At 48.1% G+C, this 26,233-nt stretch overlaps 2 protein-coding genes across 7 annotated transcripts in view; one reads left to right on the forward strand and one right to left on the reverse strand.

Annotated features, from left to right (window-relative positions):
* Max (MYC associated transcriptional regulator X) overlaps positions 1 to 4,191 on the forward strand; it is a 44,128-nt gene extending 39,937 nt beyond the window's left edge. For 4 of the 6 annotated variants that reach the window (XR_015739228.1, XR_015739229.1, XR_015739231.1 and 1 more), the window contains one exon: positions 1,421 to 4,191. The gene's annotated coding sequence lies outside the window, so the exon portion shown is untranslated. Of the gene's footprint in view, positions 1 to 1,087; positions 1,344 to 1,420 lie in introns of all 6 variants that reach the window. The other 2 variants (XR_015739227.1, XR_015739230.1) reach the window with 1 other exon arrangement.
* Positions 290 to 26,233, reverse strand: part of Fntb (farnesyltransferase, CAAX box, subunit beta) — a 77,125-nt gene continuing 51,181 nt past the window's right edge. Inside the window, exons 8-12 of the mRNA XM_048415964.3 lie at positions 17,884 to 18,013; positions 15,030 to 15,162; positions 8,166 to 8,277; positions 6,833 to 6,947; positions 290 to 1,656 (exon numbers count right to left, since the gene is read on the reverse strand). Coding sequence (XP_048271921.2) covers positions 1,525 to 1,656; positions 6,833 to 6,947; positions 8,166 to 8,277; positions 15,030 to 15,162; positions 17,884 to 18,013 — 622 coding nt within the window. The 3' untranslated portion in view covers positions 290 to 1,524. The remainder of the gene's footprint in view (positions 1,657 to 6,832; positions 6,948 to 8,165; positions 8,278 to 15,029; positions 15,163 to 17,883; positions 18,014 to 26,233) is intronic.

A 26,233-nucleotide genomic window follows, 5' to 3' on the forward strand; every position in this document is an offset into this window, starting at 1 on the left:
CACAAGCAAATGGGCATCTGGAAGGAATTTTCTTGGTACAGATAGAAGAGATAGTGTAGAGGGCTAGAGGACTTGCTGTCCTTCCAGAGGATCTGCATTTGGTTCCCAGCATCCACCCTGAGCCCACTAAAAACCACCTGTAACGCCAGAGCCAGGGCATTTGGCGCCCTCTTCTGGTCTCACTCACATTCACACACACAGACACACATTCTCACATACACACATGTATGGGTATACACATACACATCCAAATTTTTTTCTTAAGAAAAAGAAAAAAAAAGACAGCATAGAAAATGTTACTCTTTTATTATTTCAAGGAGGTAATACATAGCCCAGTACACCAAAGCAAGAGGGAATCAGAGGCAGCAAATGGTCAGTGGTTTCGGGAAGAGCCTCATGCTGCGCCCCCAAGCTCCTGTCTGCCCGCTCACATGAAGGCTGGGACTGTAGCAGTGGATGGATGACCAAACTCAGCCCCCTGCTGACTGAAAGGGCGGCATAGAGGCAGCTCCAGGATTCAGCACACTGGCAGTGCTTGCCCTACCACCCAAGACCACCATCACCACGGCAGCCAGCTTGCCTAGCACTGATTCAGTTTCAGTGAGCTTGGGGTGGGCAGGGCAGGGATAATCCTGAGTCATCAATTCAGATGAACACCTTAGTAGTGTTAATACCTTGGATGAGAAAAGACAACACTGTTTTGGGGGTGGATGAGGGAAACGAAGGAATGGAAGGAGCCGGGGCTGCAGTACTGCCTGGAGGAAGAAGGGGGGGCCTCTCCAAGTACATGATGGGGAGAGGCAGGGGCTGGGCTCTGGGACAGGCTGCTTCCTCTGGCACAGAGTTGGCCTAGAGGTTGATTTTCCAATCATAATTGGTTACCTGGGTCTAGTTATCATACCTAGGACAAAACAAGTCTTGCTTACACCAGAGATGGCCTTGGAGAGATGCCTGGCTCGGTTCTCCCAGGTTGCGGGGAGGAACTCCAGCTAAGACCCTTCTCCTCCATTCCCAGCCGCTGTCCTTTGCAGATGACTGGGGTGAAGGAGACAAACAGGTGCTGCTATAGCCCAATGGTCTTTTCCAGGGAGCTCACGCAGGCCCGCAGCCCCACCCTGGCATGGCACGGAGCTGACATTTCTACCAAGTGGGTACCATCTGGTGACTGAAAGGTGGTGTGCAGGTGGGCGTCACAGCAGGGGCTGCAGCGCTGAGATACTCACACCCTCCATTTCAGCATGGTGGGCCAGGCTGCTGGCTGCCAGGAGAGGTGGCTTCTTCCCAGCATGCACTGCTCTCCTCCAACCCCACTACGCAGGGCTCACAGAGTTTTGGCTTGACAGGTATGAAAATAATTTTAAAAAAATCACACCACTGTGTATTCCAAACCCAGAGCTGATGGCTTTGTTTTGTTTGACAGGCAAGGACAAAGAAACCACAACTCCACAGTGGCCGAGGCTCATATAAGCTACCCAGACGGAGAAACCTTGTCTGACGAGGGAGCTGGGGGAGCCATGCGGTCCTCTAGTCGGTGGTCGGATCTGAGGTCAACTTGTCTTCACATTCCTCAAAGCCTGGGACTGGCTTCTGCAGAAAGTGTGTGGTGGCCTGGATCACCTTGTCGGGCCCAATGTTGTAGACCGGGTGAGTGGGCTGCTGCAAAGAGAAGAGACAGGAGTTCATCACCACTCTTGGTTGGCTGGAATTCACCCGACGAACTTAGACTAAAGGAGCAAGAGTGATCCACACACGGGCTTACTCCAGGCCCAAATGTGCAAAGACCGCTATCCGCTGGAAACATTTCATAGTACACACCACGAGGGAACATAGCATGGCCACTTACAGATGTACTTTCACATATGTTAATGACATAGGCAATGCTCACGCTTATCTGAAATACATTTTGGAGTTTGTTGGACTTTGGAATATCCACATTGACTTTACCTGTTACACGCAGCACCGCACACGTTAAGTATGTGTCCACCTCTAAGCTACGTCTCTTGCTCCAAAACCTTTTCTTAAGCATAATTTTTTTATTACTAATATTTTTTTTTTTTACTAAATTTGTTTTTAATTAGCAGACAAAACACTTGCGTTTGTTACAGCGTTTTCTTCATTTCATTCTGTTTTTAAGAGGCTGGCTAGCCCAGGCTGACCTCAGATTTGCTGTGTAAGCTGGGTTTGAACTCTTGATCTTCCTGCTTTCACCTGTAGTGCCACAGGTGTGCACTGGCTTTCATGGTGACATCTTCATGTATACTTTATGGTTTGCATCTTGGCCCCCACTTCTGCTGGTCCCCCAACTCTCCCCAAATAGTGACCCCTTTGGATTTCATGGCACATATATCACACTGCCCTTCTTCCTTCCCTTAATACCTCTAACATAGAAAGGTCGCATTTTCTCTCATATGGAGCCCAGATCAAAAGAGGGAAGAAGAGAGGGGTGAGGAACATTGTAACTTTTAACAGTTAAAGTTCATACATAAACGCACTGTATGCGGATCATATCCCCCATAGCCCGCCTTCCCTCTTAGCACCCCTTCCCCACCCGTTAATTCCCTTTGTCCCCATTGACAGCTTGATGTCGAGTTTCATGTCATCGATACATGCACGTCTGATGTGTCTGTATACAGCCCAGGACCCACAAAGAGAGAAACCATGGACCTTCCTGAGACTGCTCCATTCACTTACTGTGTTTCCAGCTGCAACCATCAATCCTGCAAACGACATGACTTCATTCTTTATGGAATGAAGAGCCCATCTTTCTGACGGGATGTACCCTCCCCATGCTGCAATTACAGGTGCACACACAGCTCCCGGCTCTGAACTCTCTGAGAGCCACCACGACGACCCTGGAAAGCTGTACCTTTTCAAGCATTTTGGATTAAATGCTCATATGTGGGCAAACCACCGCACAGAAGCATCTGGAAACTCCTTTGTTTCTTATGGGTTTTGGTTGTTTTTTGTTTGTTTGTTTGTTTTTGTTTTTGAAACAAGGTTTCTCTGTAGCTTTGGAGCCTGTTCTAGAACTAGCTCTTGTCAACCAGGTTGGCCTTGAACTCACAGAGATCTGCCTGCCTCTGCCTCCTAAGTGCTTAAGAAAAAGGAAAAAAAAAGACAACATAGAAAATGTTACTCTTTTATTATTTCAAGGAGGTAATACATAGCCCAGTACACCAAAGCAAGAGGGAATCAGAGGCAGCAAACGTGTGTACTACCACTGCCTGGCCTGAAAGTTCCTTTCAAAACATGCTTACAGCTGTGACAGGGAGAGCAGGGGCTGGCCAACCCTGGGCACCCACCAAGACAGCCGTCACTCTTTGTATGCTTGTGTTTCAGTTATTAAAACGGTGAACATCTGTGTTCACAGTTAACAATAAAGAACACAGCTCTTTCTGAGGGTGAGAGTGTCAGGTCATATTTCAATTCTTTTACATTATTTCCCTACATCACAGAAAAATTTAAAGTCTGAGCAGGACAGGATTTTAGAGAAGTATTCGGGGCCCTCTCTAGGAGAGTGAGGAGGAGGAGGAGGATACAGCTGCAGAAGATTTTCACTTTCTTTATACACACTCCCATCCTGTGTGTGGGGAGGGTCAGAAGACAGCATGTGGTCGGTGGAGTTGGTTTGCTCCTATTGTATAGGTTCCAGAGTGAGCTCAGGTTATGAGGCCTGGCAGCGAGCACCCTTACCTGCTGAACCATCCTGCCAGCCCCTCATTTATTTAGACAAAGTATCATGTATCCTAGGCTGGGCTCCATGTAAAAGGACTGCAGCTAAGAATGAGTGAATTTCTGATCTCCTGCCTCCACCTCTCAAGTGCTGGGTGCCACCATGCTTGGTTTATACAGTACAGAGGGACCTGGGGTTTCCTGCGTGCTAGGTGAGCACTCAGCGGCTGAGCTACAGGCCTAGCCCTTCGCCTGTACAAAATCTCCAAGAGACAAAGAGAGGGAAGCTGGACATTGCAGTGAACACCTTTAACCCTAGCACTCAGGAGATAAAGCAGGCAGATCTCTGTGAGTTTGAGAGTTCTAGGCCAGCCAGCCAGCACTGCAGAGTGAGACCCTGTCTTAAATGGGGGAGGGGCTGAGGCAGAAAGCTACGCATGGAATTTTATGAGGTCAGCATATTTTAAAACACAAATTGAAAAACACATTATAATAAAAAATACCTATCAATCTTAAAAACATTTTTCTATTTATTTATCTACTTGGTGTGTGTGCTGCAGGGCACACACGTGATAGCGTTCAGATGGCAGTCAGAAGACAATGTGCAGGGATCAACTCTACCTAAAGTCCAATGTGGGTTCCAGGGACTGAACTCAGGTTATCAGCCTTGTGTGGCAACCCGCCGAGCCATCCCACTGACCCTCAGGTGTGTCTGAGAAAGATTTGGAACTGACCTTGACTGAGGGTCTGAGGAGATGGCTCAGCTAGTGAAATACCTACTTTGAAAACACAAGCGACTGAGTTTGATCTCTGGTTCCATGTGAAAAGCCACGTATGGTTGGTGCATTAACAATCTCAGTACCAGGGAGGCAGACAGGAAGATCCCTGGGGTTTACTGATTGGCTTGGGGGTTACTGATTTACAGCCTGGCCCAAGAGGCAAGACCCCAGTCCCAGTGAGGTGCTCAAGTCCAAAAACAAGGTGTGCAGCTCCTGAGGAATGGCACCTGAGTTTGCCCTCTGGCCTCCACCTGCACACGTGCCCCACCAAAGGCTGAACCAGGTGTAGTGGATGCAGCCTATAATCCCAACTACCCCAGGAGGCAGGGCTAGAAAACTGATACAAGTTCAAGGCCAGCCTGGTCTACAGTGTGACTGCTCCAGAGTGGCACAGTGGCACCTGACAAAGGAATGACTTTTCAGCTGGCTGGCCTCTATTTGCACTTCAGCTTGAAACATTCCCCAGTGCGAACAAAGGAAAGACGCAAAAGCCAGGCGAAAAGGTAAGGCTCAGTATTGATATCTGTTGGAGGCAGAGCTTCACAATCTGGGTGGCTCTGTGGATGGTCTCAGCTGCATTTGTTTCTTGGGCTCATGTCTAGGCACAGAGTGTCGCCTTCTGCCAGGCTGCCGTAGCACGGGTCATGGTAGGCAGCATCCTGTTCTTTTCTTGTGGAGCTGGGGGCAGAGCTCACGGCTCTTCAGACTCACCTCTGCATGGACCCAACCCATGAGCTACATGCCTAGCCTCAGACCGCCACCATATGGGGGAGGCATACACACATGAAACAAATACATGGCAAGTTGACGTGTGCTACTGCGGTATGGCAATGTGGGCAGTCCATCCTCTGACAAGAGGGCATCCAAGCTGAGGCATGAAGCCAGCGACACAGTGACTGGAGTACCCTGCCCATGCTAGAGGTCCCCAGGCTCTGAGAAACATATATGTTTCCTTAGAAGGGAAACTGTGGTCAGCAGCGGGCTGGAATAGTCACCTTGTTAGAGGAATAAATATCTCTGTCCCAGTTCAGACCACTGAAATCCCGCCTCTGCCTGGCCCTGCATCTCCGCCATTCGCACCTTCACTCATAGGCTGCAAAATGCCAGAGGGTGGGACCTACACGGGAAACAGCCAGCTGTGCAGGACACAAGTGGCCACACTGAAATGAGGTCCCCTGACCTGGAAGACCTTGCAGAAAAGGGGTGTTGAATTGTCATGGTCAAAGAAGTTCCATTTTATGTTAGGCATCTGTTGGAGAAGGCCCGCTTGTTGATTCCCAGCCGCCCAGCTAGCTTAGACCCAAAATAATCACACAGAACTATATTATTTAAAATACTGTTTGACCTATTAGCTCTAACTTATCAGCTAGCTCTTACATTTTAATTTAACCCATCTCCATTAATCTGTGTATCACCACATGGAAGGCCTTAACTTTAACGCAGTAAAATTACATATAGTAAAACAGTTATCAAGCAAGAATTACAGTTACAATATTCATATCTACTTTGTCTTTTATCATAAAGTATCCATTCTTCTACTCCACCAAAGACTCCAGAAGGATATAATGTTACCTAAGGATCCATCTTGGTACCCACCTGCCACCCATCTCTGACTCCAGTTGGTGGAAGATGAGTTCTCAGTAACCCAACTTTATGACCCCCATCCAAAGTTGTTCAGCCGTGACTGTCTGTTCTGATATAACTACCTCCTTTTTTTGCTTCTGCAACTTGTTTATGCAGAGACCCAAAGATTGTTTTGGATTCCCCCACTATTTTTTTTAAAAAGGACCTATATAAAAAATAGGATGACTAAAGTAATTAAAGATGTCTAACTCTTCGACTTCTCCCCTTGCTTGGTTCTTGTTTACAAAGAAAAAGATAATGGATATTCAAAACTCTTGCTAAATGTAGACATCCTTCCTCTCAGGATTTCTAAGACCATTGTGGGGTGGGGGGTGCTAAAAAATTCCAAGCACCCACCAGCCATTTGTTGCTGAGTTCAGTCCCTGGAAGGTAAATTCCCAGTAACCTTGACTCAGTGACCCCCACCCAAAAATGTACAGCCAAGACTATCAACTTGTTCTGATGTAACGACCTGCTATTTTGTTTATGCTGATACCCAAAGATTGTTCTGAGTTGTTGTAATCACTTTGCTTGGCAGAATGGAACAGGTTTTGCTTGAATAGATAGGGAAAGTCTTTACTTGGTTTTCCTCTTTAAAAGTCCGTCCCCACACCCTTCCTCCATAGCAATCTCAAATTTGGCTCAGAGATCCATCCTGCTAGCAGTTAACCAATGGAATCATTGAATTATAATTGGATTGAGTCTATGGTCTTTTCCTAGGATCACAAACTCCACAGCGGAACCCCTACCTGCCTTACCAGAGCATTTTCAGGTACACCCATGACCACGTCGTGCAGCAAGGCTCCACTTCCGAAATGCTGGGCAATGGATAAGCCACTCAGGCAGTAGCAGGTGTGGTAGAAGTCACGTGACCTGCAAGGACAGACAGCTCTGAGAAGCCTTGTCTCCTCCCTACCACCCTCTCCAAATACTGCCAGAGGAGTCCAGAGGCCTGTCTGTGAGGCAGCCCTGCTCTGGACCCTTTCCTCTACAGGACTGGAGGAAGCATGGCTGTTCCCAGCAGTGGGTTTAAAGGTCCCATTTCCCAACCTTGCCTAACAATGGGACTCTAGTTTTTTCTTTCTGTTTTGTTTGTTGGAGGGATGAAGGTGGAGCTCGGGGCTTCCCACATGCTAAGCCAGCACACCATCCCTGCTGAGCGACACCCTCAGCCGTGGGAACTGTCATTTGGTCCTCCCAGCCCTCTGGGAAGGGCTCGCCAGTGGTAGTACTAAGTTAATGTATTTCTCTAGAAAAATTCACGAAATGTCTAGAATTCGATCACACTCCTCTTGATAATCTGCTGGGCAAACCTTCCCCTGAGCAGCAGTAGTGGTGGTGGCAGAGGTGTTTGTATGCCTAGCATACCGGAACATCTCAGATTTTAGTTACCTTCTTTCTTTACTCTACCATACACAATACACCACATCTGCATTTGGTCATTTAATCTACTCTAGCACGGTTGCTGGATTGCACTCTGTTAACAGCACTCATTGGCTCCAGAGGCCATTCTGTTTTGCTGTTTTATATCGCACAGGACAACCCCAGAATGACATACATGCTAAGCAAATGTTCCATCTATTTCTCCATCCATAGCCTAGACCAATTAAATGGATTTAACAAGGAAAATGCAACAATACAGTAAAGGAAGCTGGGTATAGTGGTGCACGCCTTTAATCCCAGCACTGGAAGACAGAGGCAGGTGGTGAATCTCTTGAGTTCAAGGCCAGCCTGGTCTACAGAATGAGTTCCAGTACAGCCTGGGCTATACAGAGAAATCCCATCTCAAAAAAAAAAAAAAAAAGAAAAGAAAAAGAAAAAGAAAAAAAGAACCAAAACTAGTAAAGGAAAGCTACCAAGCCAGCAATCCATTTGTCTCTCTGGGGGAGTAGGAAGGTGCATATGAGCTGAGTAGCCAGAAGTGAAGGCTCTGCACTGGAGAGGCTGCCTAAACCCTAGCACTTTCCCTGAACAATGTTAGTGCTAAGCGGCTGAAGGACAGGGACGCCCCAGGTTGATGGGCCTGGCTCTAAGTGGGCCAGGTGGCATATTCCCTGTCCCCGCATCCCACGTTCCCAAGAAGACACTCACTTGCCGGGCTTGTCCAGCAGGCCCCCCGCTGGGCACTGGCAGCACATCAGAATGTACTCCTGCAGGGCCTGCTGATGGAACATCCAGTGGCTCATGCTGAGGGCAGGGTCACCTGGTGAAGGACAGAGGACCCAAAAGGTGGGGCAGACATCAGTGGTTAGTCTCATCCACTCATTCTTGGTACACCGCTAGCTTCATCACGCACCCCTCCCCTGAACACGGATGCGGTATACCAGCCAGCATGGATGTAGCAGTCCCCATCTCCAGCAGTGGTCAGTGTGTCCTGAGGACATTCCCGCTAGTCCTGTGGACTCTCGAGCAGCTAAGGAACACTTACTGGGGGTAACGGCCAAATTGCTCACTCTGACTTTTCTAACCTTGAACTAAATCCATCTCGAAAAGGAAATCCCAGACTTTCCCAGGACTCGGACATTTGTCCCTGAAGGAACTACTGCTGACAGGTCCGCACCACAGACAGCACAGGCAAAAGCAACCAGCACGCTGGGAGCCGCGTGAGTTACCCTGGGTTTTGATTTTCTTTCATTTCTTCCAATACTGGGGAATGAATCTAGCACCTTGTGCAGGCTAGGCAAGCACTCCATCCCTGGGCTACATCCCTAGGCTCCGGGCGCCTTCACTCTCAAGTTCAGCCAAGACAGTGAGAGAATACTGTGAGTCACACGGTTACCTGGCAGGGAAGGAGCGCACCACCCTGGTTCTTCTGTATTTCCCTATATAGTTACAATTATAACTCTATAACCATATGTTTTTCATGTAATACATAAGCACAGACTTCTATTCTGCTACATCATCTCCATAATCATCATTGCAAATAGCGGTGAAACAACTTATTTAAGCAGGTGTACAAGGTAACCGAGAAAAGAAACAGTGCATAAAATCTCATAGATACGGGTATATAAATCCTAGAGTGGGTATAAAAACCTCTGGGTAAAATTTACAGAAGGCTAATGTGAAAACAGTGAACAAAGAGAATATAAGCAAAACAAGTGGGGCTGGGAAGACGCTCACGTGGCACAGTGCCTCCTGTGCAAGCCTGAGAGCCTGAGATCGGACCCCAGCACCCATGCGAGGACTCACGTGCAGCAATGCACACCTGTAATCCCGGTGCTGGGGGGGCACAGGAGGGTACATGGAGCACACCTGTAATCCTGGGGCTGGGGGGGGACACAGGAGGGTACATGGAGCACACCTGTAATCCTGGGGCTGGGGGGAGGCACAGGAGGGTACATGGAGCACACCTGTAATCCCGGTGCTGGGGGGGCACAGGAGGGTACATGGAGCACACCTGTAATCCCGGTGCTGGGGGGGGGACACAGGAGGGTACATGGAGCACACCTGTAATCCTGGGGCTGGGGGGGGGGACACAGGAGGGTACATGGAGCACACCTGTAATCCCGGTGCTGGGGGGGCACAGGAGGGTACATGGAGCACACCTGTAATCCTGGGGCTGGGGGGGCACAGGAGGGTACATGGAGCACACCTGTAATCCCGGTGCTGGGGGGGGGCACAGGAGGGTACATGGAGCACACCTGTAATCCTGGGGCTGGGGGGGCACAGGAGGGTACACACCTGTAATCCCGGTGCTGGGGGGGCACAGGAGGGTACATGGAGCACACCTGTAATCCCGGTGCTGGGGGGGCACAGGAGGGTACATGGAGCACACCTGTAATCCCGGTGCTGGGGGGGCACAGGAGGGTACATGGAGCACACCTGTAATCCCGGTGCTGGGGGGGGCACAGGAGGGTACATGGAGCACACCTGTAATCCTGGGGCTGGGGGGGGACACAGGAGGGTACATGGAGCACACCTGTAATCCTGGGGCTGGGGGGGCACAGGAGGGTACATGGAGCACACCTGTAATCCCGGTGCTGGGGGGGGCACAGGAGGGTACACACCTGTAATCCCAGGGCTGGGGGGCGCACAGGAGGGTACATGGAGCACACCTGTAATCCTGGGGCTGGGGGGGCACAGGAGGGTACACACCTGTAATCCCGGTGCTGGGGGGGCACAGGAGGGTACATGGAGCACACCTGTAATCCCGGTGCTGGGGGGGCACAGGAGGGTACATGGAGCACACCTGTAATCCCGGTGCTGGGGGGGGCACAGGAGGGTACATGGAGCACACCTGTAATCCCGGTGCTGGGGGGACACAGGAGGGTACATGGAGCACACCTGTAATCCTGGGGCTGGGGGGGGACACAGGAGGGTACATGGAGCACACCTGTAATCCTGGGGCTGGGGGGGCACAGGAGGGTACATGGAGCACACCTGTAATCCCGGTGCTGGGGGGGCACAGGAGGGTACATGGAGCACACCTGTAATCCCGGTGCTGGGGGGGGCACAGGAGGGTACACACCTGTAATCCCAGGACTGGGGGGCGCACAGGAGGGTACATGGAGCACACCTGTAATCCCGGTGCTGGGGGGGCACAGGAGGGTACACACCTGTAATCCCAGGGCTGGGGGGCGCACAGGAGGGTACATGGAGCACACCTGTAATCCCGGGGCTGGGGGGCACAGGAGGGTACATGGAGCACACCTGTAATCCTGGGGCTGGGGGGGCACAGGAGGGTACATGGAGCACACCTGTAATCCTGGGGCTGGGGGGGACACAGGAGGGTACATAGAGCTCACTGGCCAGCCTAGCTGAATCAGTGAGCTCCAGGTTCAATGAGAGACCCTGTCCCAAAAAAATATAGTGAAAAGTGACTGAGAAGGACACCAGATGTCAACCTCTGGCCTCTATCCACATCCACATGTACATGTACACATGCAAACACATACACACACATATACCACATGTGACAAAAAAACCTCACATTTAATTATAAAATATTCAGACAGAAAATATTTTCTTTTCTTTTTTGAGACACGATCTCATGTAGCCCAGACTGACTCTGAACTTACTAGAGAATGACAACTCTAAGCCAATGCTCTTCCTGCCTCCACCCCCTGAAATGACAGGCATGCAACACACATCTGGCCATAGTTTGTTTTTTGTTATTGTTTATGTTTAACTTTATTTACTTTTATGTATATGGGTATCTTGTGTGCATGTATGTCTGTTTACCATGTGTGTATCTGATATCCCTATCATAAATAAATAAATAAATAATTTCTTTACAAGTAAAGAAAAAGCCAGGTATGTGGTAGATAGATAGATGCCTGTAATACTAGCAGTTGGAGGCTGATGCAGGAGGATTGGCATGAGGTCTAGGCCAGCCTGGACTACCTTGTCTTAAACCACCGAAGAAGGGTAAAAAGAAACAGCATCTGCTCATTTATTCTGCATGCCCTGCACTCCTAACTGATCTACTAGTCTATCCTTTGTTTCCTAAAGTACAGCAATTCTAAGGCTCTCATCTTGTACTGCATTTACCCTTTTCTACAACACAGCCACACCCACCTCTTGTCTCCTTTTTGCCCATTTGTTCTGTTACAGGAGTTGAAAATAAACAACTGGTACTTGAGTTACAATCACACTGTTGTTTCTCTGTGATATCCTTGCTTTTATAATCATATTTGGTGGGCATGCATTTTGGATAGGAAGTACAGAAAGTTCCAAGTTGACTATGGCGAAGGCAGCCCAGTTCTATGGACACTAAACTGTAGACTTTAAACGGATGTAGTGTATTTATTCCACTTTAGGATAACTGCAGTAAAGTTTCTATTCACACTGTGCCCTCGTGACATACCCTATAACAAATGGAGGACTGCCATCCCTGGGCAAATGACAGCTTATGGCTAAAATCACAATGTTTCTGACACTTCCTACATCACTGAGTTCACAAACCCTCCAAGGGACTTCCTGGGGATCTTGGACCCTAGCACACATAATCATGGCAAGATAGAGGTTGAGGTGACTCCAGGACGGCAAGAGCATGAAAATCAGGTTTAAAATCCTTTCTGTCTTTACGACTCTACAGCAGTTATAGCTCCCCATTATGATGTCACCTTTGGGAAGCACCACCATAATGCCATTTTGCATTTCAAAGTTTCCTTTTAGCTACAGAATCAAGAGTCTTTCCAACTACAGCCGAGAGCTGCAGCTGCATGCAGTTCACTATTTAAATGGCTGGATACTGGTTTGTTATAAGATCTACCACCATTTATTTAACAGCCCCTCCTCCCTCACATTTGAACTTCTAAGTTGGTCCCACATTCTGCTCTTAAAATAGGAAGGCAGCAAACATTCTTACTGTGTGCTCCGTGGACACACTGTTACCTGTTGTGTAAGGTTAGCTTCTAGAATGGCCCTGCCTGGCTGACCCTGGATGATGCCCAGGCTGGGGAGATAGCAGTGGATAAAGCCCCTGCTGTGCAAACCTGAGGAGCAGAGCTGGGGCCTCGGCACCACGTAAACTCTGGACGGTGGTGGCAGCTGCCTGTCATCCCAGCACTTGGGGGACTGACCCAGGGATCCCCTGGGCGAGCTGGCTAGCCAGACTAGCCAGAATTGGTGAGCTCCAGGTTCACCCAGAAACTACCTCAATAAATAGAGTAGAGATCCATCAAGATGCCAGAAGTCACCTCCACATAAGCCTGTACACACATGCATGCTCACCCAGGAATGTGCATGCATACCTGCCACACACATGCACATTCACATGTACACACATGTATGCACACCACACAACACATACATATGTACATGTTTTCTGACAAGAAAACACACTATTAATGGATAGTATAACCCCAAATAATAATTGTCACAAGAAATGAATATTTTCTTTTACGTAAAACCTAAAAGGTTTTTGAGACAGAGTCTCACTATGGAACTCGCTATGTAGACCAGGCTGGCCTCCAACTCAGAAATCTGCCTGCCTGAAGGCCAATGGTCGGAGTTATAGCTGGTTTAAGCTGCCCAATGTGGATGCTGGGAACTGAGCTCAGGTCTTCTTTCACACCAGCAGGTGTTCTTATCCCTCCCTGCTCCTAACATGCATTTCTTTAACTACGAACAAGCTGGATAACCTTTTGGAAAGGGATAGGGGGGTGGCACGTTGGTGCCCCTCTGCAGTGACGAGAGCAGGGCTGCAGTCCCCTACCAACCACTACCAGTTGCGGTTTATAAAGCAAGTCTCAACCACGTACATTTTGTTCCCTCATCTGCGAAATGAGAACATCAGAAGTCTCAGTGTCATAGGGCTGTTTGGGGGATCAAATGAGAAAATGTATGGGAAACGCCTTGGCACAGTGAATGCTTGGGAAATTTCTGCCGCGCCAAAAGAGCCACCATCATGAAAAAAAGAGGCAACATCTGTGGCTTTCTAGAAGCCAGCTCCAAATAAAGAGACCACCAAAACCTCAGGTTATTTCTTTCAGAAAAGTCAGCCTCGAGGGCAGCCTTCCTGATGCTGCGACCCTTTCATACAGTTCCTCGTCTTGTGGTGACCACCAACCATAATTAGTTTCGTTGCTGCTTCATAGCTGCGATTGTCCTCCTGCTGTGAATAGCAATGTAAATATCTGGTATGCAGGATGTCTGACATGCGACCTCTGGGAAAGAGCTGTCTGACCCCTCAAGCTGTCGAGACCCACAGGTTGAGAACCCGTACTCTCCGCAATTTCTGACAGTCCCACCAGAGATCAAACCAGAACCTGTATGGGTTCCAGCGTGCTACCCTTAATGTGTCCCAGTATTCTGAGGCCTCAACCTGATGGCCCTAGGCTGGGAAGGGAGGGCAGAGACTCTTGTACTTTTGATCAGTATCAAAAGCACCTACAACTCCACAACTCCAGGGAGATTAAGGAACTAAAGCATAGGGCTCAGAGAGTCACCGAAGCTTAGGTGTGGGAGGTAAAGGGCCTCATGTTTTACACTTGAGCCACTAGTCACCCGGCTGAGTCCACAGGAAAGTCTCCCTCTGGGCCAAGGGATCTCCAGGCGGGAACAGATGGGCAGCCAGCAGGGTGGCCATGACTCCCCCTCCCGCCTGTGTGCCCAGTTCCCACAGGCAAGAATGAGCATGGAATCAGAAGGCATGGAGAAAGAGGGGCTGTCAGAGCCTCTGCCTGCTGGCCTGGCCCGCCTCGCTGCTCAGGGAAGCACCGTCTAGGCCAGCTCACTGACTTGAAAATGAAACACTTCTAGGGCTGGGTTGCAGCTCGGTGGCAGAGGGTCCCTAGTTACAATTCCCAGTTCTGCCAAACAAAACAGTGGCATTCGTAAAACATTTTTTTTCAAGCAAGCAAACAAGCAGCATTCTATTTATTGACTTTGTGGGGGAGGGGTCACATGTGGAGGTCGGACAACCTGCAGGAGTAGCTCTCTAGTTCCACCAGGTGGGGCCCAGGGATTGAACTCAGGTCATCAGACTTGCCAGCAGGAGCCTCTACCCACCGGGCTGTCTCACCCGCTCAACTAAAACATTTCTAATGGTGACGCACACTCAGCCAGATGTGACGAGTCTTTTTCTCACAGATTCTGGTTCTCCGGCCTTTTATAACTGCCTTTCCTATTACCATTTTGACCATGTGCACAGAGGGTTTTTCACTCTGACATGACCAAACACAGCTCTGCAATGGAAGCTATGGCTTCATGCCCGGCTGAGATGGCGGCCCCAGTCACTATGGGGCCTGAGACAGAGCGGGGATGCTCCCTTCAGATAACAGGGAGTGGCACCAGGGAGGTTCATTCTGCCTGGGGAGGCCAGGCAGCCGCGGGTGATCTGAAACCATGGGAACCGGATCCTACTCTGCATACACAGCCCCTAGACAGGAGGCTCCCTCCATACCAGCTCTCAAGATCCCAGGCAGACAGAATTTCCTTCGCCTTCTCTAAACAGCACTGGGTCAGGGAGTTCCCAGGGAGACTGTCTAGCTCCAGGAGGTGTGGGCTCACCTTGAGCGTGCAGGGCTCGGTGCAGCAGGGGCAGAAGCCCTGCCTGCCAGAAGGAGTAGCAGCCGTCCACCAGCTTGTTGCAGCGGCCCTGAAATCCTCCTTCAAATCGCATCTGCCGGCTCGTCACCCATTGCTGAGAGAGACCACAGGGAAGGCGGGTGTAAACCAGAGATACTGCAAAGTCGCTGGGACAGAGTCTGGAGCTCTGGCTTCCCTCCCCACTTCCCCCATGGCCACTGCCATTTTGAAGCAACCACTGCCCAGAGTTGAATAAAAAGACCACCATTTTTAGTTATCATAAAAAGCGAAAGGTTTCACGGTTACATTTTTGTATATATATATTGCTCTTTGTCTCCTTCACTGCCATTTCCCGTTGCCCTCCCCAGGCTGGTTCTCTTCCTCTCCCCAAACAGGCATCCTTCCACGTTCATGTCACACATATCCCAATGCCCTCTCTTGTTCCCACTACTCAGACAGCCATCCTTGCTTAGGTCCAAATGGAGGCCAATGCGGAGTGGAGAGGCCGTGCTGGTATGGGAGGCCAGCAAAGGTCTCTCAAACACAGCCTGGGGCAGAAAACTCAGGCAGGGTCATCTGTCTCTTCTCATCACTGCTCAGGGGAGCTTGTTCCAAACAGAAGGGGAATGCTGGGCTGATCTCACGCGATGACATCAAGCTAGTCCTGTCTCACCTGGACCCTGAGGACATTCACTGCGGAACAGGACTGAAGGTAGAAGCCACTGATCCTAATCAATGATCCTAATTATCAAATGATAACTCCCGGGTCTAGCCTGGGGAGCCTGGTTAGGTGACAGAAGGAAAATCTTATTCTGAAGCTATACGCTGGCACTTGTTACCCAGAGGCTACAAATGATACCACCACTTCTGGCTTATCACCACATTTCTTGAACACACTCCAAGATAGCCTTGAAGGGTGAGCAGAACCGACTGGCTGGGCAGATACGAGGCCTCAGAGCTGCCCCGCTGGACTGAAAGGGAACCCTGTGCTATGCCCAGTGCCTGGAGTACTCCTAGACTGAGCTCCTGCAGGGAGTCCCAAGGGACTCTTTAGAGGGAAGCCTGGACTGCCCGTGACTACAATGGAGCCTCCATTGTATCCCTCCCCGGTCACAGCAGCACAAGTCAGTCTCGGACTCTTAAAAGGACAAAGGCCTGTGGATTTAGACAGCAACACCTCCCTAGTCAGCCTAAAATGAACCCTGTGCTTCGGGGACTGCCACGTAATGGCAGTGGGCTAAGCATTCAGAAGGAAAGGGAGGGCGACACTCTATGCTTTTACTAACCCCACAGTGTGAGTGGATTCAAGCCAGGCTAACTGCTTTTGTTCCAGCGCCTAAAGCCATGGCTGGTTCCACTTCCCTTGGCTATAGGATCAAAAACCCTTAGATATAAGTGTTGGTTCTCCTCTCTCTCCCTCTCCCCCCGCACCCCGTCTCCCCCCCTCTCTTTTTTTTTTTTTTAAGATAGGGTTTCTCTTTGTAGCCCTGGCTGTCCTGGAACTGCTCTGTAGACCAGGCTGGCCTCAAACTCACAGAGATCCACCTGCCTCTGCCCCCTGGTGTTGGGACTAGAGGCATGCATATCCACCACCCCCTCTGCCGGCTCAGGTGTTGGCTATTTATAGCAAAGGGAGGGAAGGAATAGGTGTCTCTGGGAAAGGGAGAACTTACATTTGGAGAGTACCTCCTATCTACAAGGCTGTTTATGTATGTTCTCTCCTGTAACCCTTAAAGAATACAGATTATTATTTCTACCTTCCAGAAGGAAAAGCGACAAAGCAGCTACAGCAGATCACACAACTGGCCCGGGGGTTCTAGGCTGAGAAGCAGAGGTGGGACCCAAGCCTACAGTATTGTCATCATAACTTAGGCATTCACTACTCTAGTCCTCATTTTTGCCTACAACGTGGGACTTCACATTTCATCTCTTGGTGGTGATCAGATTTTAAAAAAGTATCTACAAAGTTGGTCACCCGGTATCAATTTTCCAGAACCTTCAGAGTATGCCGAGTGAGAGGTTTTCTTTCACAATGAGGTCTAAATGCTGCCAGTCACACCACAAAATATAAACGCAGCTCTTTAGCGGGCTCACAATGGCTCAACAATGAGGGCCTGGCATCTGTTCGCAGAGAGAGCTGAATGTCAGTTGTAGCTGGTTCGCTTTGATGATGTAGAGGGGAACACATGCTCCCTAACAGACAAAGGGAACACGTTCTCTCTGTGTGTTCTAGGTTTCCCTTAAGCTGACTGGTTTCTGAACACTGGTCAAGAGCTTGGGGTTTAACAGAGATGCTCAGACCTCCTGATAGCAACCCCACCCCCACCTTCCCACCTCGCCCCCCCATTCCCACTCTGCCTGGAGAACTCGCTGGAATGCAGATACAAAATTTTCACAGGTGATAAATCTTTGGCCCTAAAATGCTTCAAAGCTCTTCTCACAGTTTCTTCTCTTAGGAGATTCTAAGACAGGTGGTAATACTGAATCCGGAGAGCCAAAGCTATTTTTCTTGGGTATTGGGAAGGTACTCTGGTTCATTCCAGGTGGCCAGAGGACACACGACCACTCAGGGTCTGTGCAGAAATGTCCAGGCAGCCAGAGGGAGAGGTAGGAGAAGAGAGCCAGCCTAGAACAGTTGTTTGCTCCTTCAGCAGACATCTGTGCTGAGCACCAACAATCGCACCTGAGGCTTTGTCCTGGGACTGGGAGTCTGTGCGCTCATGGCACAGACTCTACGCTCTGCAGCCCTCCCCATCAAAGACCTCCCCGTGGTCCCAGATCAGGCTCCCATCACCTAACCTGGGCTTGGGGAGAGGAGGGCGCAACAGCTACTCACTAGCAAGCTCTTGAGGTTCAAAGAGCGTTCCTTCTTGAGGATGACCAGCGCAGCCAAGCCACAGAAGGTGTAGCCGCCATGGGCTTCCATCCCTGGCACCCCACCGATGCCACCTTCCCAGTTCTGGCACCTAGGAGACGGGAGAAGCAAGACTATGGCAAGTGCACACATGAGGACAAGTGTCATCTCCGTATTCTGGGTGGCAGAGAGTGAGCTTGCTCTGATTAAAGCACAAGGTGTTAGCATCATGGATAGAAATACGCTGATTTATTAACTTGCATACATGTATATATGTATGTGTGCATGTGTGTGCGCATGCGTGTGGAGACCAGAAATCAGCTTTGGGTGTTGTTCCTCCGGATAGTTATCTACTTTGTTTTCTGAGAGTCTCTCACTGGGACCTGGGGATCATATTTTTGGCTAGGATGTCTTGGCCAGCGAATTCTAGGGATCCCCTAACTCCACCTCCCCAGTGCCGGGACACAAGCATGTGCCCCAATGCCTGGCTTTTCACATGGGCACTGGGGATTGGATTCAGGGCCTCATGTTGTACAGGAAGCACTTTGTGTGCTGAACTATCTCCCAGGTCCCTGATGTACTAATGCTTGCAGATTCCTCTTCCTAGAAAACAAAGCCAGAAGCCTTGGGAATTTAGAAACTGTCCGCTTGTATAAGAAATGTAGTAGCACAGGTTAAAATGCATTGGAGAAAGTCACAAAGTCCTATACAGAGAAGAATCAACAAGTTAAAATAAAATCGAGCCGGGCTGTGGGTGGCATACACCTTTAATCCCAGCACTCAGGAGGCAGGTATATCTCTGCGAGTTTGAGGCCAGCCTAGTCCACAGAGTGAGTTCCAGGACAGCTGGTTTGGGTTATCTTGAGTACCAGGTCTATTAGTGAACGCATTTTGCTTTTGTCTAGCTTCCTCTGTTTAGTTAAAGCTCTGGAGATCAAACCCAGGACTTCACAGATGCTAGGCAAGTGCTCACCACTGAACCATGTCCCACCTCTCTGACTTGCAGTTTTTTTCTTTCCTGGTTCTGTTTGTTGGAGACAGGATTTCAAGTAGCCCAGGCTGGCACTGAGCTTCCTGATGCCCCTGTCTTGCCCTAGCGCCAATCTTCAAGTGCTGGGATACAGACGTGAGACACCACACCTCAGATTTTTGCTTTGTTTTTGTTGTTAGGTTTTTTAAAATTTGTTTTGGATGCCAGGTGGTGGTGGTGCATGCCTTTAAAGAGGATTGTCTGGGCTACAGAGGAGATCCTGTACAAACAAACAACACAATAATAAAACCCCTAATTATAAGAGTGTTCCCAGCTTGTAAATGCTCAAAAATAAACTTCATTTTTAAATTTTAGAATTTTTCTATATATTTAAATCCCTAATACAAACATAGTAGCATACGCCTTTAGTCCCAGTACCTGGGAGGCAAAGGCAGTCTCTGAGTTGGAGGCCAGCCTTGTCTACACAGTAAGTTCCAGAATAGCAAGAGCTATAATGAGACTATGTTTAAAAAAAAAAAAAACTAAATAGTAAAAGAAAATATCCATTTATTGCAACTATTATTTGGGGTTATACTATCTATTAATAGTGTGTTTTCTTGTCAGAAAACATGCACATATATATGTATTGTGTGGTGTGCATACATGTGTGTACATGTGAACGTGCATGTGACCGGCAGGTGTGCATGCACACTCCTGGGTGAGTATGCATGTGCAGGTTTATGTGGAGGCCTGAAGTTGACTTCTGGCATCTTCTGTGATGGAACTCTACTTTATTTATTGAGGTAGTTTCTGGGTGAACCTGGAGCTCACCAATTCTGGCTAGTTTGGCTAGCCAGCTCGCCCAGCGGATCCCTGGGTCAGTCCCCCAAGTGCTGGGATGACAGGCAGCTGCCACCACCGTCCAGAGTTTATGTGGTGCCGAGGCCCCAGCTCTGCTCCTCAGGTTTGCACAGCAGGGGCTTTGTCCACTGCCATCTCCCCAGCCCAGGTATCATCCAGGGTCAGCCAGGCAGGACCATTCTAGGAACTAACCTTACACAACCGGTAACAGTGTGTCCACGGAGCACACGGTAAGAATGTTTGCTGCCTTCCTATTTTTAAGAGCAGAATGTGGGACCAACTTAGGAGTTCAAATGTGAGGGAGGAGGGGCTGTTAAATAAATGGTGGTAGATCTTATAACAAACCAGTATCCAGTCATTTAAATAGTGCTACAGAGTGATGAACATGTTTCACTCATTACATGAAATGCTAGAAAATAACAATGTCTCTGATACTAAGTCATAGCAAAAAATTAAAAAAAAAGAAAGAAAATAACATTGTACTATATGACTGAATTTCCAGAACTCTGGAAGAAAATACATTTTAAAAAAATTGGTCTGAGGCCAAGCATGCTGCTAGTCCCAGCACCCAGGAAAGAGGCAACAGTGGATCCTTGTGAGTTGCAGGTCAGACAGGGCTACATGTGAGACTCTGCCTCAAGAAACAAAAGCAACAACAAAACGTTTATGATGACGAATTTTGTCATCTTGACACAACCTGGAGTCACTGGGAAGAGCCTCAATGAATGATGGCCTAGATGAGGTTAGCCTGTGGGCGTGTCTGTGGGAGATGTGGGAAGACTCCGTCCACTGGGGGGGGGGGGGGCTGGGATGGGTTCTGAACTGTGCAAGAGTGGGAAAGCGGGCTGAGCACTAGCAAGCACACACACTCACTTCTTTCTGCTCTTGCCTCAACTTACTGATGTGCTACAATGTAACCTAGACTTCGAACACAACCCCCCCCACCACCACCATCCAATTTCTGTAAGGATATCTTATCACACAATAGGAAACCAACCAGGACAACTGGTTACACTGTGGTGGTAGATTACAAGTAATTTAAACTTTCTTCTTTGCCTACCTATAACCAACATGTTTTATCTATGGAGTAATTTTAAGGTGTGTGTGTGTGTGTGTGTGTGTGTGTGTGTGTGTGTGTGTGTGTACATCCAGGTGTGTGTTATGCATTAATTCCGGACCTCACTTATTCAAGGCAAGCACTCTACCACTGAGCCCTAGCCCTAAATTTTAAATTATTTTGATATGATACTATCATGCTTTACTTCCTAAGGTTGCCCTTCTCTGCTCTGCTGTGCTCAGGTGAACAGGCCTTTCACCCAGGAGCTGCCAGGACCTCTAAGCCCCGCCCCCACAGAGGCCCGGCATCTGGGGAGCCTGTGGGCTCAGGGAAAGCAGCCACATGCTCTGAAGGGGCCACTCTTCTCCCTCCGTCCCTCAGCCTCCATCGCCACCCAAACATGAGCTGCATTTTGGGTTTCCAGCGCATTTGGCTACTGGACTAGAGAAAGCACCCATGTCTGAAAACTCTGGGGAGTGAAGAGTTTGCAAAGGAGACAAAATTCTGTCTTTCATTAAACTAATCTTTGTTAAAATCTTTAATTGAGAAAGTAATAAACTTCTAGGAGCATAAAAGGATAAACAAAACAAAGCAGCTTCCTGCCCATTCTAGACGCCAAGTTCCTATTACCTGCAGTAACCCATCTGTTTCTGTGCCTTAGTCTGTCTCCTTTTCACACATACATATGCACACACACACACACACACACTACATACACATGCACACTACACACAAACATACACATTACATGGACACATACTATACACACATACACACATGTACACACATAGTACACACATACTACACATAAATACTACAGACACATGTTCCACTTTTCTTCCCTTGGTTTTCACACAAAGAGGAGGTTTTTAAGCATAATACACTCTCTTCTGTGCCTTGTTTTTCTTTCAGTTAATAAACTCTTTGGAAATGATGGCACATTGCCTGTAATCCCAGCACTTAGAGGGAGAAGATCAGAGTTCATGGTTAGCCTCAACTATATATCAAGTTCAAAGACAGGTTGGGCTGCATGAGATCCTGTCTTACACACACACACACACACACACACACACACACACACACACACACACACTGGACTGAATACCAAAGCCCAATAAAATGGAAGAGGATATAAAAGGTATAAATAGCCAGGGTAAAGAGAGTAAGTAAGAAAGTCTTGTGTTGGCAGTGCACTCCTTTAATCCCAGCACTCGGGAGACAGAGGCAAGCTGATATCCATGAGTTGAGTCTGGTCTACAGAGCAAGTTTTAGGACATCCCAGGCTACACAGAGAAACCCTGTCTCAAAAAAGAAAGAAAGAAAGGAAGGAAGGAAGGAAGGAAGGAAGGAAGGAAGGAAGGAAGGAAGGAAGGAAGAAAGAAAAGACAAAAAGCAAGTAAGCAGGAGAGGACATTAAGCACAAAGGCTAGCAACAAAATCCTAAAAGCTGGATGGTAGATAATAGCGGCTAAGAGTACATAAACAGTTGCTCTAATAAAAAGTTGTCTCTAAGACATCTTCCTCAGTTCTGGGGCAGTGGTGGAGAATCAGCAGCAGCCAAGAGCAAGACCATGTTTGATTACTATGGTGCTTTGAATAAAAATGGCACCCATGGGCTCATCATATATTTGAAGCCTGGTGACCAGGGGTGGATTATTGGAGAAGGGTTAGGAGGTGTGGCCTTGTTGGAGGAGGTGTGTCACTGGGGGTGGGCTTTAAAGTTTTAAAAGCCCACGCCAGGCCCAGTCTCTGTCTCCCTCTATTTCTACTCTCTAAAATCCACAGTTCCACCAGTGAGGGGGTGAATCCCAGCTTCTGCGGCACAGCAGAATGCAGGAGGGGTCAGTGAGGCCACCACCCAGCACAAACACCTCACCTTCCCTGACTAGGAATTCATAAGGCTGCCTGCAAGCTTCACATCCTAACAGGGATTCGAAAGCTCAAGAACAGTCGTACAGATACTGATACATGAGGATTCCCTGGAGAACAGCGTGGTCTTCACTCACCTTTATGTACATGACTTCTCATCAGCCCATCAGTACTGGACTCAATACAAACAGAGTAGCTAAGGTCTAGATATGTGTGCAAATCTCTGATATGAAAGAGAGCCCCTTGCTCCACAAAGCAAAGTGGAGGAGACAATGCTGGGCACAGACGAAAACTGCTTAATGTTGCATCTTATTTTTACTTTTTAAAGATTCATTTATTTTAGCGTATGTATGTTTGTGCACCATGTGCAGTGCCCAGAGAGGCCAGAAATGGCATTAGATCCCCTGAAACTGGAATTATAGAAGCATGTGAACTGCTATGTTGGGAGTTGAACCCAGCTCCTCTGAAAGAGCAGCCAGTGCTCTTAACTGTTGAGCCATCTCTGTAGCCCTTAAAGTTGTATCTTAGATAACAACGTGGGAAGAAAGTTACAAGGATGACAGAGCCAAACATCCAAGAATATAAAAAATTAGTACGGGGGGGGGGGGGTGGGGGCTGAACTCTGGAAAATTAAAAATAACATTAGAGAAGGACAAGAAGGTAAATAGTAAGGGAATCTCTGAGAGAATACAAGAAAACGTTAAGAGATAGAAAACAGACCCTCAATGGGCTTAATAAAAACAATTAGGCCAACCAGTCACAGGAGGCTCTGAATGCCGGGAGAAGTCTGCTTCCTCAGTTAAGCAATGCAATTTCTTGGTCCAAAATCTGTGTGTTTCCAAATGAGAGTTCTGTGAGGTGCCTAACAGGCACTGAGAATGATGCCCACCAAGATTCATCATCACCCATAAAAATCCTCAAAGTCTCAGGGCGGGCACAGTGGAGGTGATGGAGAAAAAAGGCAAAAGTAAAACAAAACTTCCCAGGAGACTTGATGGCCCGGGATGGTGGCAGGCACTGTGGTCACCATCACAGGCAAACTCACTTGAACCCTGTGTATTCTAGATTTATATACAATTTAACATCCCATCAATTGGCAGTCAGACCCTCACCTTCAGTGAGTGTCCTGCTAGGGAGCCTTCCCGTCGACTGGGCTGGACACTCCAATACAGGGCAAACTATCTCTGAGGCCCAGCTCACAGGGAGTTCAGTGGAGCGTTAAAACTTGGAGCCAACAATTACAGAGAACTGGTCTCCTTTGAACCACCCTTTCTTTCTTTTTCTTTCTCAGTTTTGTTCCTTCTGGTTTGCCCAAAGGATGGTCACAGTACCCAAGTGGTAGCAGTGGCAGCCTGGGTCTTGGGGCAGGGCGGGGCAGCCACCATCTTTAGCAGGAAGGAACGGGCTACTAGAAAGTGAGGACAAGCCAGGAGAGTCAGAGATGGAAAAACCCAACTTCAGCTCAGGTTTCTACCTTGAAAGCACATACACAGCGGGCAAACTGAGCAGCTCGGAATCAAAACTGATCTGAGATCTGAGCTGCCGCCCACTGCAGGGCAGAACACTGTTTGAAGTTTACAGAATGAGTCTAAGTCTAAGTGGCTCGACTGCTAAAACAAAAGCATCCTTTGAAGTAATCTAACAGAATGCATTCTCTCCAGTATGCCAACCACGATGTCCAGGACACACTTCAAAGCTATTCAACACATGAACACCCAGGAAAAAGACACATCAATTTCAAGTTACCTACATGGTGAAAAGACCTAGACATGGGCTTTTAATTTTTATTTAATTGTTATTCTATGTATATATGTATATTTTATGTATGAGTGTTTTGCCTCCAGGTATGCTTGTGCACCACATGCATGCCACATATCCTTGCAGGCCATCAGAGGGTACTGATCCCCTGAAACTCAAGTTACAGTCAGTTATGAGCGGCCATGAGGGTGCTGGTAATTGAACGTGGATCCTCTGGAAGAATAGGTAGTGCTCTATACACACACACACACCTCATCCTTTGGAGACAAGATCTCACTATGAAGCCTAGACTGGGACTCAGTGGGTCTTTCTGCCTTACCACACTGAGCAGTGCTATGCTATGGTGCATGCTACTGAACCTGATTCCCCCAAGGGTTTTCAAGTGGATATAATTACCTACTTGCCTTGTGAAGTGAAGGAAAGGACACTGGGAAGGAATAAAAAGATGGGACATCTCAGTTGAGAAACAGAGCACTAAAAAAGAAGCCACACCTGGGGACTGCCTAGTCTCAGTCTCTAAACTACCACCATCAGGCTACCAAACACTGTGTCCTCAATGACCAGAGTCACTATGAAAGTCAGATTCACTGGTGATGACATGAACAGTCAGAAGACAATGGAACAATGCTTACAAAGTTCAGACAAATACACTCCACACCATTGCTAACCTAATCATCTCTCACTGGATAGACCACCAAGCAGGCTTGCAAAAAAAAAGAGACACACATAGGATCTTAAAAATGCATATGTCAGGTGCCCTTTTCTGAGAATTTTTGGAGTATTATGCTTTATTAAAATGAATAGTAATCATTTTTAAAAAGAAAAAAAGGACAGAGGTTCCAACAAACCAGAAAAATGAAGTGAATTTCACGCTGCAAGGAAGCTTCTAGATGCCTGCTGTGCAGCAAGCTAAGAGCAAATCTGTCCAGATCTGAAGCAGGAGGGCTCGGGCTCCATCGGGGGGATGACCCAGACCACACACACACACACACACACACACACACACACGAGAGAGAGAGACAGAGACAGAGACAGAGATATACACTGTATGAAAAATAACTGTAGTACTGGTAGAGAATTTGGAGATGAATTTCTGATAAATACATTCATGATATCTATGCTAACTCCAGGACAATTAAAGTTACACAAAAAATATGAGCACAGTATATTATCTGATATCACTGCATTAATATGTACATGGTAATGAGTACAATTTTGATAAGAATAAATAAACAGCATATGTATGTATACACGTATATGCCTTTTGCTTTTTATTTTTAAGATGGTCTTTTGCAGTCCAGGCTAGCCTGAAACACAAGCTGGGGCTGAAGATGCCCTTGAATTCCGACATCAGCCTTCTGAGTGCTGTGGTTATAGACCAGGTAAGCCTGCCGTGGACCACCACACCCAATCCTGTTTCAGGCTTTTTGCTCTTAGAAACAAGTCTTTGTCTCTTCCATGCATGTAGGTGAGAGTTTCTGTAGCAGGAGAGTCATTGGGTTTCATAGCAAGGGCGTTTTGAGATACTGCTAACTGCTTCGGTCACTGAGACTCCCACCAACAATACTCACCAAAGTTTCCGGCCTGTGCCATTCTAAACTGCAACACAACATTAAAGAAACTCTGAAAATAATGTCAAGTATTTGGGCCTGGTTTGTTTGTTTTCATTTTTGCTTTTTCGAGACAGGGTTTCTCTGTGTAGCCCTAGCTGTCCTGGAACCCACTCTGTAGACCAGGCTGGCCTTGAACTCAGAGATCTGCCTGCCTCTGTCTCTACTGGAATTAAGGGCGTGCTCCACCACCACACAGCTAAATAA

This window comes from Myodes glareolus, chromosome 11 (assembly GCF_982192425.1).
Source record: "Myodes glareolus chromosome 11, mMyoGla1.1, whole genome shotgun sequence".
Taxonomy (NCBI): Eukaryota; Metazoa; Chordata; class Mammalia; order Rodentia; family Cricetidae; genus Myodes; species Myodes glareolus.